Here is a 13,040-nt window from a genome sequence, read left to right as displayed (position 1 = left end):
TGTGTGTGTGTGTGTGTGTGTGTGTGTGTGTGTGTGTGTGTGTGTGTATGTGTGTGCCTTTGTTTTAGTTTTTATGTTTACATACGTATGTATGTATGTATGTTTGTATGTATGTGTGTATGTATGTAAATAAAAGCTCATCTAAAAATTCTGTCTTCAATTCTATTAACAGAGAATGGAAAACGGATATTTTACATAAATACTAAAGACACTAGGCTCTACTCTGCTCTGCTCTACTCTATTCTACGAAGATATATAAAATGTATTATACACGCATACTCGCGTACATTACGAATTGCATAATTTATGCAAATGACTACAATTTCTGCACAAAGTTAACTTAAATTTCCTTTGAATAAAGAATATTCAAGAACGTATACGCGTATATATTGGTATGTGCACGACGGTTTAATCTGAGGAGTGGTTATTATGTAAATTTACTTCTTATATTAATTTCTTTAATACATATTTAAACCAAGTAAGAAATTATTAGGTACCCGAAAAGCTTGTTACGATTTTTATAAAATTCAAAATATTTTTATATAAATATCGTATTTACTCATTAAAGTATATATATATATACAAAGTGCTTTCGAAAGTAAAAAGAAGAACATTTTTAAAATGGTGCATTCGACTTACGGCACCTCTTCGTGGCTACGTGAGTCTGACTAAAACTTTATTTTATAATTGGCACCTCCAAGTCAAGCGTACACAAATGCTCTACCCTTTTTTTCTCCCACTATACTCAATACCTTGCCCACAGATATATGGGAGATATCCCGGGTAACTGAGCAAAATGGAAAATTTAAAAAGAATGCAATTTTTTTAACTCTTTAAAACTCGAAGAAATTGTGAGCGTCCGCTCCTTAATTTTTCCTACGATCCTGGCACTCGTCGCCATTAAAAATCATCTAAAACGAGGCAAGGTAATAGCACTTTCTATATTTCTTTCGAAGTAGCGAAGAAAATTGAAGTATACTTTTTGTCCGCTTCCTAAAATTACTAAAGTTTCTAGAAGTCGAATTATTAAAGCATTTAATGATATAATCATTAAAGCCGAAAAACATATATCTTAGGGTGTAGCTTGGAGAGGCGCATATGAATGGTTACTGCCATGATACACGGTGGAACACGGAGTAATTTAAAGCTTTAACTATGGCCTCTCAAGGACCAGACCAATTTCCGCCATTTATGGGCCCCACTATCTCTTAAGAAAAACATTGTAATGTGCATGGACTGTGTTCCGTCCTCTGAAGGAAACTCGCGAATATCTCAAATATTTGATGCCACCACAAAACTGTTCGAAGGGCCGCTCCAAGACATCTGGACAGAGCCAATTCTCCGTGAACTCCTTATATCCTTACCGTACCTTTCAATTATCTTATAAAGGCTTAGAATATAATCATACGTTACGTTTGGATATTCTATACAATTGTAGATCAACTTCATTCTATCTATCACTACGCAGGTGTTGACGGATTGAGGAGAAAATATCGACAAAGCCCAATGTTTACCCTATTCTAAGCCCAACTATTGCTTCATAAACTCATAGCGCCATAGCACCTCAATAGTAGTTCAACTGTTGAGCATCTCGGCCTTCTTGAAAAAGAAGAACATCTAACGATATATTGCTCTGATGCTCTATGAGGAAAGCAGTCATTGAGTAACCGGCAGAAGATACAGCTTACAGTCCGCAAATGCGCAACATTTTTTTAACTTACAGCGACAATATTTTATTAGATCCTCTTGTGCCCCCTTTTTCCAAAATGATTGATATATTCTGAGCACAAGTGGCATAGAACATATGCTCGAAGGCAGTCAGCCTGCTTGCCTACAATTATTAATCGTAATAGATCGGTTTTAAAAGTACATTTTTTTATTCAATTCTGTTTTTCAGGTCGCAACGAACTTATCGCCCGTTATATAAAATTACGTACCGGCAAAACGAGAACTCGCAAACAAGTCAGTTCTCACATACAGGTCTTGGCTCGGAGAAAATTACGTGAAATTCAAGCAAAACTAAAAGTCGTAAGTTTTCAAAATATGCACCCTACCAGTATACATATATTTTGGATTTTGTTCTATTGTGTGATTATTTTACTTAATATAACATCTATGTAAGAAAAAGAAAAAAACAAAAAAAACAACACAAAAAATAGTAATAATAATAATAATGAATAATTTCATGCTTTAATCATTAACATCATAAAAGTCATTTTTCCGTTTGTTTATTTATTTAATTTCAAGTAAAATTTTTTTTTCTCTTCTTTTTATTTTTATTTTTTGTTATAAAGAGAAAAAGCAAGTTGTATATTAGAGCAATTAATTATTAAAAGAATTCTTGTATTTTTTTTTTTGGAAGGCCGGGAATTCATTTAAAACGAAGAGGTTTATATGTATATATGAACGTCAGTACAATTGTTAGTTTTTTCTTTTAATTTTAGTTTTACAAAAGACTTTAGAAAATTGCAACTTATATAAAGTTCCGCATCCTTTTTTTCGTAAATAGAAAAAAAATTACAGAGAAAAAGCAAAAAAAATTGCAGAAGAAGAAGAAGAAAAAAAAACACTTAAGTTACTTTCTTTGACATTTTACCAACATAAAGTAAAAATATTAGAAAGCATTGTGTGTATGGATGTGCGTGTGAATGTATGAGCACATAGCTGTGCTATACAGTATGTTATAAAGAGAGAGGAAGAACAAGAAAAGCTGCAATCATATTGAAACGAAGCTTGGATACCCGTCATCTTAAATTTGCCATAATTGTGGGAACATCTGTCTAAAGTTGTTTTTATTTATTTATTTTTTTTTTTTTTTTTTTTTTTTTTTTGCAATTGTTAATTAATATTCATTGTCCTAAAACAAACTTGAAATCCGCATTCATTATAAATTGCAAACATTAACAATGCCGTGAAAGCGGTCAATTTTTAAGCGGCCGATGTCTTTGACAATATATTAGTCAGATATGCATAAGTTCCCATAACTGATTGACATACCAACCAAGGAATGAATGGATGGATTCAGGCGACGGCATTATTCAATATAATCTTTAGCAAGTTTGCAGTCTTTTTCTAACGTATATCAAAAAAAAAAAAATCAAAGATTTGTGAACTGATCTAACTGACGCTAAGCAAGTATGTGGTATATGTACAAATCTTATACAAACAACGTAACAGGATTAGCATACTTTTAGCTTTTAGGTGACCGAAATGCGAGATTATACAAAAAATGTGAAAAAAAAAGAAAAAAAATAAATAAAAAGAAACTAAACTAAAGCAAAGATCTTGTGAACTTTTATACAATACGTTTCATTTTAAACAGGATTCTTTGCCCTTAAACTGGTACACTGACGTACACATACCTTTGTATGGATCCACTTTATAAAAAAACGGGTGAGCTTAGAGCAACGCCAAAGTGAAAGAGAAAATAAAAATTAAAAGAAAAAACTAAACAAAATAAAACATAAGAATACCTGTATAAAAAACGCAATCTCTGCCTACCTGCCGGTTAGAACCGAAACACTTGGTTACTATCATGCAACATACAGCAACAAGCAATAATCAAAGGAATACTACATGATTTCCAGATTATGCCAAACTTTAAACGGTACATGTCAAGATTTCATGACATTCTGACGATGAGCTATAAAGCTAGAGTTGTTTCGTATGTCCAAAGCCATCGAAAAATTTGAATTTCATTTGGCTAATCAAACGTTACTTCTTGACGTTCACAATCAATCTTACTATTTACTATTTTACATAAGTAAATTTCCATGAAAAAGCGGCGTTCGAAGTGAGCGCCGCGTTTGCTTGCTTTTCGAAAAGATGTGTTGACGATTTGGAGCGGTGTTGGGCGGTGTTTAGGCGAAATAGAATAGATTTTTTTATGCGATACGCAACGACAAATAAAACATGGATTTACTACCACACTCCAGAGTCCAATTAGCAGCATTCTGCCGAATGGACGGCAGTGCCACTAAAACAACTGTAACAGGTAAACTAATGGTGGAAATGTCATGACCTTTTGATATGTACGGTTTGAAGGTGAATGCTATTCAGAAATCGCAAAAGTCTGTCAAGAGTGTTGACATCTACGAATCCGCACTCTTCTTGAGTTGACATTTGGAAACGTTCTAAGACAGAAATTTCATTGCTAGTATTCGCAGCAGTCATTTCAATCAAACAATTGGGTGACTAGTAAAAAAATTATATATACATTTGTACAAGTGGAATTTGCCATCTGCTGCAGCTTTCATCATTCCTGACCATCACGGTGCCTATATATATATATATATATATACACTTTGGCCTATCTGATGGACCTTAGAAATGGAAAATTTGATAATTTTGAATTTTTCTTTACTTATAATTAAACCGGCAATTCTTCTTCTTCTTCTTCTCTTCGAAGATCTGTAGTCGCTGAAAACAGACATCACTCTTAGTTAAATCCCATTAAACACTACGTTTATATCCCAAATTTTAACTTAACTTGGATTGCATGTCGAACCATTTATTCAACTCTTAAAAACCATTTATTCAACTTCTTATTAATATCGTTGAGCAAAATAAGTTTTCCTAATTTTACAAATTTGTATACATATTTCTCCGGGCACGTTCGTGTCGCTTGCTGTTGCTTGCAGCTTGTATACATATATTATAAGCTTGTCCCTGATTGTTAATAATTTTATCTGTTGAAATTCCCGCGAATTTTTTGCTTTTGTCAAACGCAAGTTGCTTAAGGCGTATTTATCAGGTGCTCGTATTAATCTTGAAAAAAAAAAAAGAAACAATTATTGAGAAATATTGGTACGATCTACAATAATATATATAAAAATACTTTCCACACACATACACACACTGACGCTTACTTGCCACTTTTTCCCACCTTTCTGGCACTACGGCGACACCGCGTCGAAGGAACGATATTGCTTTGGCAGCGACTTCTTCAACTTTGCGAAACCGTCAAGGTGCATCGATGTGAACAAGTGGTAATCATAAGAGGCCATGTCTGGTGAGTACGCCGGGTGTGATAGAACATCCCATTCAAGCTGCGATCCTAGACAACTCCTTCAACGTATAGCCGAGCGTTGTCATACAAGAGAATGAATGGCGTTTCTTGGCCGCTATTGCTGTTCGTTTTTGCAACAACACATTGTTCAATTGACGTCGGTAAAGGTCTGCAGTAACAGTCTCATTCGGCTTTAGCAGCTCATAATATAGTACACTTTGCTGATCCTAACATATGCGTAGTAGAACTTTATAACCGTGAAAAGGTCCGCTTGGGTGTCAATGTGGATGGCTCTCCTGGCCTCTCCCACAGCTTTTTGCGCTTGGGACTTGGGGCGCAGTAGAAACCATTCGAAATGGCAGCCATTTGTCCGCCTTTTGGGTCGTTCCCATCGCATGTCAAAGTCTAGAAACTGTTAATTCATCAACTGCTAAGCTCTTTGAAAGTTCTTGGAGAATTTGAGTTTGCAATTCATTGCCCTCGAATTTTTTTGTCCTCTCGGGCCGTTCTTTGTCATTTGGATATGATGGACCAGCACCGCGATAAGGTTCTCGCTGTAAGCTATTTGATGGACGAACAATAACAGTTCCATGATTAGCGTCTGTAAACACTGAATATCTCAATAATACTAAGTTGGAAACTGTTATTGTAGGTAGAGATAGGTCACAATCGGCGAATTTAATCGTTACGTACACTGGTAGTTTCCATTTCTCGATCATTTTTGTTTGTAGAAGTCGCTTCTGATTCCATCTGAGCTTTTCTATCTGTCTTGTAACTTTGTGTTCAACCTAAAGGGAGCAATTTTTGCGATATTTTGATGAAAGTTGGTACACCTACGTGTTCTGGGTCCAGGGACGAATGCTTTTAAAAATGATACGAATCGGAGCACGTTTTCCGCCACTTCCCCCATAACGTATTTACTTAAAAAATCGTTGCATGAATAAAAGTATTATGCAAATTAGTGTAAGATATTTAAGGGTGGCGAGTGGTGTAACTGTATTGCTAGGATATAGTTCACACTGTTTTTAGCCCAACACTGTCTTCACCATTTGAGTCTTTATCAGATCCGATTTTGACGTATTTAAGTTGAAATGATAGCCGTACGAACGGCTTATTTTGAGAAAAAGAAAAAGATTTAATGTACTTTACTACCATTTTTGACAGAACGCGTTCATATGACTGCAAAATGAGAAATTCGATTAAATCGATGATTGATTTTAGTTAGTTTCAAAGACGCAGCTTTTGTTGCTTGAGAGTTTCGATAAGACGTATCTTAAGCAAGATTATTAGCGAATGAAATTTTGGGAAAATATGACGTCTGTTTTTATAAGAGTCGAATCTAGGACAGCGGAAGATGCGGACAGAAGGGTCCGGCATTTTGCGTCCTAAACACATGTACGGCCACTAATTAACCGATTAAGAGCCTTCATATGTTATAACCCGATGAAAGACTGTTTTTTGCTTCGTACATACGGAAAATATTCAAGGTTGAAATTTTCATTTAGATTCCTCGCGTATAATTCGTAAAAGTTAATTAAGGGGCTGCCACTAGACCTCCGTTGGCAAAAGTTAATTTTACTAACTCATCGACTAATTAATTGATTTGTATGGCACAATGTACAGAGACGCAAGCAATGTGAAGATCAATGATATGTGAATTAGATAATGCTCTTAACGTAAAATCGTCTATATATGGAATATAGTAAGGGAAGGAAGGAAACAAGGAGACGCGTTAAAAGATAAAACACTAAGCCAGAATATTAGGAGCGGGGAAAAGTATTTTCGGACTGTTTTCTCGAAAAATTAACTAAAGCAAGCGTAGTATTTATGGTATGTGGTATGCAACACGATCAAACTGTTTCTCAGATCAATCATTACAAGGGGGTTTTTACCGCATATATCTGAATGTTACAAATGCAATATCAATGTTAGCTTCTTCTCTGGGATTGCAAAAAAAAAAAAAAAAAAAAAAAGGAAAAAAAAAAAAAAAAAATGGCGAACTTTTTTTTTTTTTTTATATAGCAAAGAGTATGAAAAGCGTTTTTTACTTTTTTTTTTTTTCAAAGTAGATACATGTGTTCATACGTACGTACATGCACACCTAACTATGTAAATTCATACATATGTGTATAACTTTTACGTGTTTTGTATTGTATACCTTTGACAGGATTTTTACATAAAATTTCACATAAGTGTATATTTTACATATTCACGCATATAAAGCACTGCTAGAGGCATTGGGTCGGCATAGTCACTAAAAAAAAAAAAAAGGAAAAATTCATAAATCATGACATAAAATAAACACAAAAAGAAATACTTTTAATAGGTAAACTTTGCAAACTACACCAACCCCCCACCCACTTCTTTTACTGGAGACATTCTTTATAAACATTTTACAAACCCTTTAGTCGTCAGAATGTACAGCTAAAGTCAGTGCGAACTTTAAATACCGTGTTCTGCTAACCTCCTCTAAATCAATACGTGTTTAATGGCATGACATTGATTTTGACCGTTACGCGCACACAATCCATACACAGATACACATATGTAAACTGTTAGTTATGTTCCTTCGAAACGATCTGAGTCTTGTGAAAACCAAAATTTTGTGAATTCTTGCGTTTCCCTTTTTTTTTGTTTTCTATTTTCCATTTTATTTGCAAGTTTAGAAAAACTCGAGACAGACATCATCAACATCGTAAGCGCACTTATGGATACAAATACATATGTAGAACAGTGCAATCATATCAAAACGAAAAAGGAAATATTTTGTATTAGTATGTGGGTCATCATCTTCTTATTCTATTGTCGCTCGCAGAGACCTCTGATAGCATCCTTGTGATGAAGAGCAAACAGAAAACACATTCTACGAGAAAGACAAGAAGTTTTGCTATTATTTTTGAAGACAAGAAACAAAGGAATCTCAATACAATTGCATTTTTTAGTATCCTTGAACTGGAATGCAGCGCAAAAAAAAAAAAAAAAAAATGTTTATTAAACACACCAGAGAAACAAGAAGAGATTCCTTCTTCCACGTGAGTGGACGAACGTTTGTATATTTATACATAAAGTAGATCTGTACAAATGTGTGTGTGTGTGTGAGTGTGGGTGTGGGTGTGTGCATGTATAGACAGGTATCAGTTATTTGATATTTCAATTAAAGCATTTGTTTTAATATAAAAACCAAAAGAATGTTTTGTAAATAAATTTGTGATATATTTGTTGTAATCTGTCAAGATAATGCCGTATGTGTGTACGTATGCATTTGTACATAAGAAATGAACATGTTCACCTCATTTTAATGCTAAAACATAAAAGCAAAGCGATCGTTTTCTCCTTTTAAAGTGAAATGGAGCAAAACTGTATAGAGCTGCGTTTACCTCATTATCCAACAACTTGAATCTCACACATCCCTACTTTAACACTTGGTAACACTTCACTTCAAACATCATCATTATTATCATCATCGCCAGCCACTCTTCATCATATTTACCCTCTAGCAGCCAGAAACAAGAAACCACTTAACAGACACTACATGGTGCACACGCATCTATTGTTTTACATCTTGATCTTCTTACAGGAACCTAATGGGATCATAGGTGGTGCAGGGCCAAATAATGCTGCAGCTTTGCATTTACTCAGCGAGAAGGAGAAAGCTTTACAAGCAATGGCTGGCATGACCAGTTCACAGATAGTTTCGGCACAAGCGGTAAAAAATCTTGCTTTGGCTGCATCTGCTTTAACGGGTCTACATCATCACCCTGTGCACCCACACTCACACCACCACCACCATCACCATCACCACCACCATGCACCACCACCACCACCGCCACCACCGCCACCACCACCACCACCACCACCACCACCACTACCACCACTACCACCACCACCACCACCACCTCCACACCACCACCACCACCACCACCACCATGCTTACCATTCACATCACAATCACACAACGAACACGACCGCCGCCAACTCAACCAATACTTTGAAATCCGACCTAAGTTTGACGTCTGCACAAAGTTTACAACAGCAAAGTATAGTAACGAACACATCGCGCTATACAACAACAGCTACTACCCTAAATTCTACGTCTACGTACTTGCAACAGCATCAACAACAATTGGCCGTTTCAGCATCTGCCTCAAGTTCGGCAACGGTGGGGTCGTCTCTACCTTTATACACGGCCGTAAGATTGTCTTGTAGTCTATATATCTTTTTTTTATTGTATGTGTGCGTGCGTGCCTGTATTGCTCTTTTATCTAACATAGGCATATTACATCGTTATTGTAATCGTGTTAACGCGATTGTTTCAACTAATTTATATGCTTCGTATTGATGTTATTATATTGAAATGAAATCTTAAATGAAATTTCAAGCTTGCCCCTCCGCAAGCAGTCAGCGTAGGAAAACGCAAAAAATAAAACAAAACAAACAAAAGCGAAAACGAAAACGAAAGCGATGTAGTTCACGTTCAAATCAATTTGTCCACAACAATATATTTTTTATAAATCTCATAAAGAAAATCTCAAAAAGAATTTTTTAGTAAACAATAGACTTGGATCGCTAGTCGTCTCTACTGCAGAGTTTGACATCTTTTACGGTGTATATGCCTTCAAGGGCAATTTTTTTTTTTAATTTGATTTAGTTGAAAATTCCCTTGGACCAAAAATTGAAGTTAACCCTTGACGGTCTTAAAATTAATGCGCAGATCTCCTTCCATCGACATTGTAAATAAATTCCCTCTAGTCTTCCCTCTAGTTCATTGTTTGTGATGCCATACGTTAACCGATCAAGCAATAGTGCCGGATGACTTATGATGAAATTGAATGATGAAATTATTAGCATATATTCGATAACCCGCGAACATTTGGCGATGGGGGAAACATATCGTGTACGCTTACAAAAGAGTCCGCACGTTTTTATAGCGAGAAGTTTTTCATTATTTGTGTGTTATCGATAACAATCGTTAATTCATTTCATGCAATTTACAAGAAAGCAAAAATCGCTGCTGTGGAACCGTTACATCCTAACAGAAAAGTAAAAGTTTGCTCGCTAGTAAGAACATAATTATTTACCAAAAATTGTGAGAGATATTGCAAAAATCAAGTCTCTTAAAGACTTTTAAATGCGACCGTCGACCCATCGGCGCCAAAAGTCAACGTTGAAAGTGGGCGGTCCAAATGTTTATTTATAAAAAAATTTGATTTTTTTTGTTCTTCAATATACATCGAGCACAGCTTTGATACATAGAATGACTTCAAAGATTTGTTTCAAAGAAGCTTTTAGAAAATATAAAAAAAAAAAAGAAGTAAAGAAACTATAGTGTATACGGCCCACCATTAAATGTTCTATGTCATGCTACAGCTATTAATATAATGACTTTTTAAAATAAGGCATTCTACGGACAGTGGTCGAAAAAGTGGTCCAATCCGAGTCATTTTCAAAAGTGTTCGACCCTGGACTAAAACACTTTGTCAAAATATTTTAAATATTGCGACCTTTAACTTGAAAGTAGAAAATAGGAGAGAAAGACGGATGGACCGACAAACTTAGATCGATGAAGAAAGTGATTTTGCATACATCCGCACAAACTTAATATACCTTTGGGCCGCTCGTACTAGTACAGAGTATAAAACTTAAATTTTTAAGTTTAAAACACAAACCCAGAAATGTTTTCCATAAAACTTTTTAAAATCGTTACGGATGCTTGTAAAGAAATTGAAAACGTTTTTTGAATTTTTTTATTTTGAAAAAAAACTTTTAAGATTTTCTCGGGGCCTGAAACTAATACATCGCTCGCAACTACTAGTACCCAAACTTCTTTTTTTGTGCTTTTGTTTTTTTTTTTTTTTTTTTTTTTTTTCTGAGTAACTACCAGGCTAAACGAAAGTTGGCTCGTATCGAAGACATTGAAATTATTTAAATAAAATACTAAACTCGTTATATTGGTTTTTATCATTTTAACGCAAAATAAAAACAATAAAAACTTGCTTTTTCTCACAAACACAATGGCTGTAAAATCACTTTTTAATTTTTTTCATTAAGCACTTACACTGGAATTGAATTTATTAATTTATTTACATTTATTTATTTTATTATATCTACAGCAATTTTGGCAACCGGGTCTACAGCCGAGCAGTTCGCAAGAGTAAGTGATTGTAGAGAATATTTAAAGGACCCAATTAACACTATCTGATTGCATTGACCCTCAAAGTTTATATGATTACAGTATCAAACCGTTCGCCCAACAAGCCTACCCTGCCGGTAAACCATCCACAGCTGTATCTGGCGATATTGAAGCGGGTCTTCCACCAGCGCAGCTACCATGGGAAGGACGAGCGATAGCTACCCATAAATTTAGATTATTAGAGTTTTCAGCGTTCATGGAGATCCGCCGTGAAGACATTGTAAGTTTAGTGTCCATTTATCCTTGCTCATGTATATGTGCGTTTGCGCGCGCGTGTATGTGTGTGTGTATGTTTGTGATTTATAAAATTCTTTTATCAACAGTACCACCGGCATTTATTTGTACAATTGGGCGGCAAACCTTCATTTTCGGATCCGTTACTTGAGGTGGGCATTTCAATTTTATTATACGTAATTTTGTTGTAATTTTCTTCACTTATCTAGACTGTTGATATACGACAAATTTTCGATAAATTTCCTGAAAAATCGGGCGGTTTAAAAGATCTCTATGAGAAAGGTCCACAAAATGCTTTCTATTTGGTTAAGTGCTGGGCTGATTTAAATACCGAAATAAGTGGTAGTGATACCGGCGACTTTTATGGTGTAACCAGCCAGTAAGTCGTAAAGCAATTTTTTTAACCGTGATCCTTCATTTAAAATATTTAAACATTTTTCCATACCTTAGATATGAAAGCAATGAAAATGTTGTTTTAGTATGTTCAACCAAGGTCTGCTCATTCGGTTCACAAGTGGTGGAGAAAGTGGAAACAGAATTTTCACGCTTAGAAAATGGTCGTTTCGTTTATCGTATCGATCGTTCACCCATGTGTGAATATATGATCAATTTTATACAAAAGCTAAAGAATCTACCTGAACGTTATATGATGAACAGTGTTTTGGAGAACTTTACAATATTACAAGTAAGATGAACTTTTCTAATTTATGACGATAAAAAAAAATGTTATTAATATTTCTTTTTATTTCCTTTTTTTATCTTGTTTTTTTTTTTTTTTTTTTTTTTTTTTATTTTACTTGTTTCTCTGCAGGTTATTCAAGCCCGCGAAACACAAGAAACACTCCTCTGCATAGCGTACGTATTTGAGGTGGCTGCACAAAATAGCGGCGCCACTCATCATATTTATCGCTTAATAAAAGAATAGCATGAACTCCCCATGAGCAGCACATTAACAACACTTAATGAATTCAGTAATACCAATAACAGCAGTAGTAGCGTCAGCAACAATAACATTAACAATACAGCTGGTGGTGCTAGCACCTCAGCTAGCAATGATAATAGTGCACGGTTAGCGAATGTGGCAATGGAAGAGACCAGTGATGGTGGTGGTGTTGTTGGTGGTGGTGTCATAATGGAAAAAAAAGGCACTAACAGCAGCAGCACTCATAGCACTAATAGATATTTAAGTAGTTCAATGCATAGAAATTGTGAGAGCAACAATGCAACTTCAGCAACGACAACAACGACGACAATAATCAAACAATCACCCACATCACCAGTGCCACTAGATGCCACAAATCTTGTGAAACAATCACAACAGCAACAACACCAACACCGGACACAGCTACAAACAAATGAGAGCTTATATGGCAATCATAGCACAGTAGCAAACAATATCTCAAATAACATAGATGTGACAATGAATCCGCAGCAGCAACAGCAACAGCAACAACAACAACACCAAACCGTCAATTTAAAGCTTAATACACACAGCAGTGGTCACATTTTGAATACCGGTCATTCAGGAACTTGCAGCCAATCTCTGTTATCGGCATATCCACGACACAAACAGGAGCTACCTTTGCCGCTAACAACTTCAATGGCTGC

The 13,040-nt window shown here is 35.4% G+C and overlaps 2 protein-coding genes across 5 annotated transcripts in view; both read left to right on the top strand.

Moving 5' to 3' along the window:
* LOC119644384 (protein scalloped) overlaps positions 1 to 12,458 on the top strand; it is a 101,069-nt gene extending 88,611 nt beyond the window's left edge. The window contains exons 4-11 of one of the 4 annotated variants that reach the window (XM_038043940.1): positions 1,898 to 2,028; positions 8,586 to 8,714; positions 11,119 to 11,159; positions 11,241 to 11,418; positions 11,522 to 11,584; positions 11,642 to 11,811; positions 11,883 to 12,117; positions 12,244 to 12,458. In XM_038043940.1, coding sequence (XP_037899868.1) covers positions 1,898 to 2,028; positions 8,586 to 8,714; positions 11,119 to 11,159; positions 11,241 to 11,418; positions 11,522 to 11,584; positions 11,642 to 11,811; positions 11,883 to 12,117; positions 12,244 to 12,357 — 1,061 coding nt within the window. In that variant the 3' untranslated portion in view covers positions 12,358 to 12,458. Of the gene's footprint in view, positions 1 to 1,897; positions 2,029 to 8,585; positions 8,715 to 11,118; positions 11,160 to 11,225; positions 11,419 to 11,521; positions 11,585 to 11,641; positions 11,812 to 11,882; positions 12,118 to 12,243 lie in introns of all 4 variants that reach the window. The other 3 variants (XM_038043932.1, XM_038043954.1, XM_038043946.1) reach the window with 3 other exon arrangements.
* The window catches only part of LOC119644841 (homeobox protein 5-like), a 1,202-nt gene continuing 531 nt past the window's right edge, over positions 12,370 to 13,040 (top strand). The window contains exons 1-2 of the mRNA XM_038044601.1: positions 12,370 to 12,553; positions 12,665 to 12,949. Coding sequence (XP_037900529.1) covers positions 12,370 to 12,553; positions 12,665 to 12,949 — 469 coding nt within the window. The remainder of the gene's footprint in view (positions 12,554 to 12,664; positions 12,950 to 13,040) is intronic.

Source organism: Glossina fuscipes, unplaced genomic scaffold (genome assembly GCF_014805625.2).
Source record: "Glossina fuscipes isolate IAEA_lab_2018 unplaced genomic scaffold, Yale_Gfus_2 0, whole genome shotgun sequence".
Classification (NCBI taxonomy): Eukaryota; Metazoa; Arthropoda; class Insecta; order Diptera; family Glossinidae; genus Glossina; species Glossina fuscipes.
The sequence above is the reverse complement of the archived record's forward strand: the minus strand, read 5'-3'. Positions and strand labels throughout refer to the sequence as shown.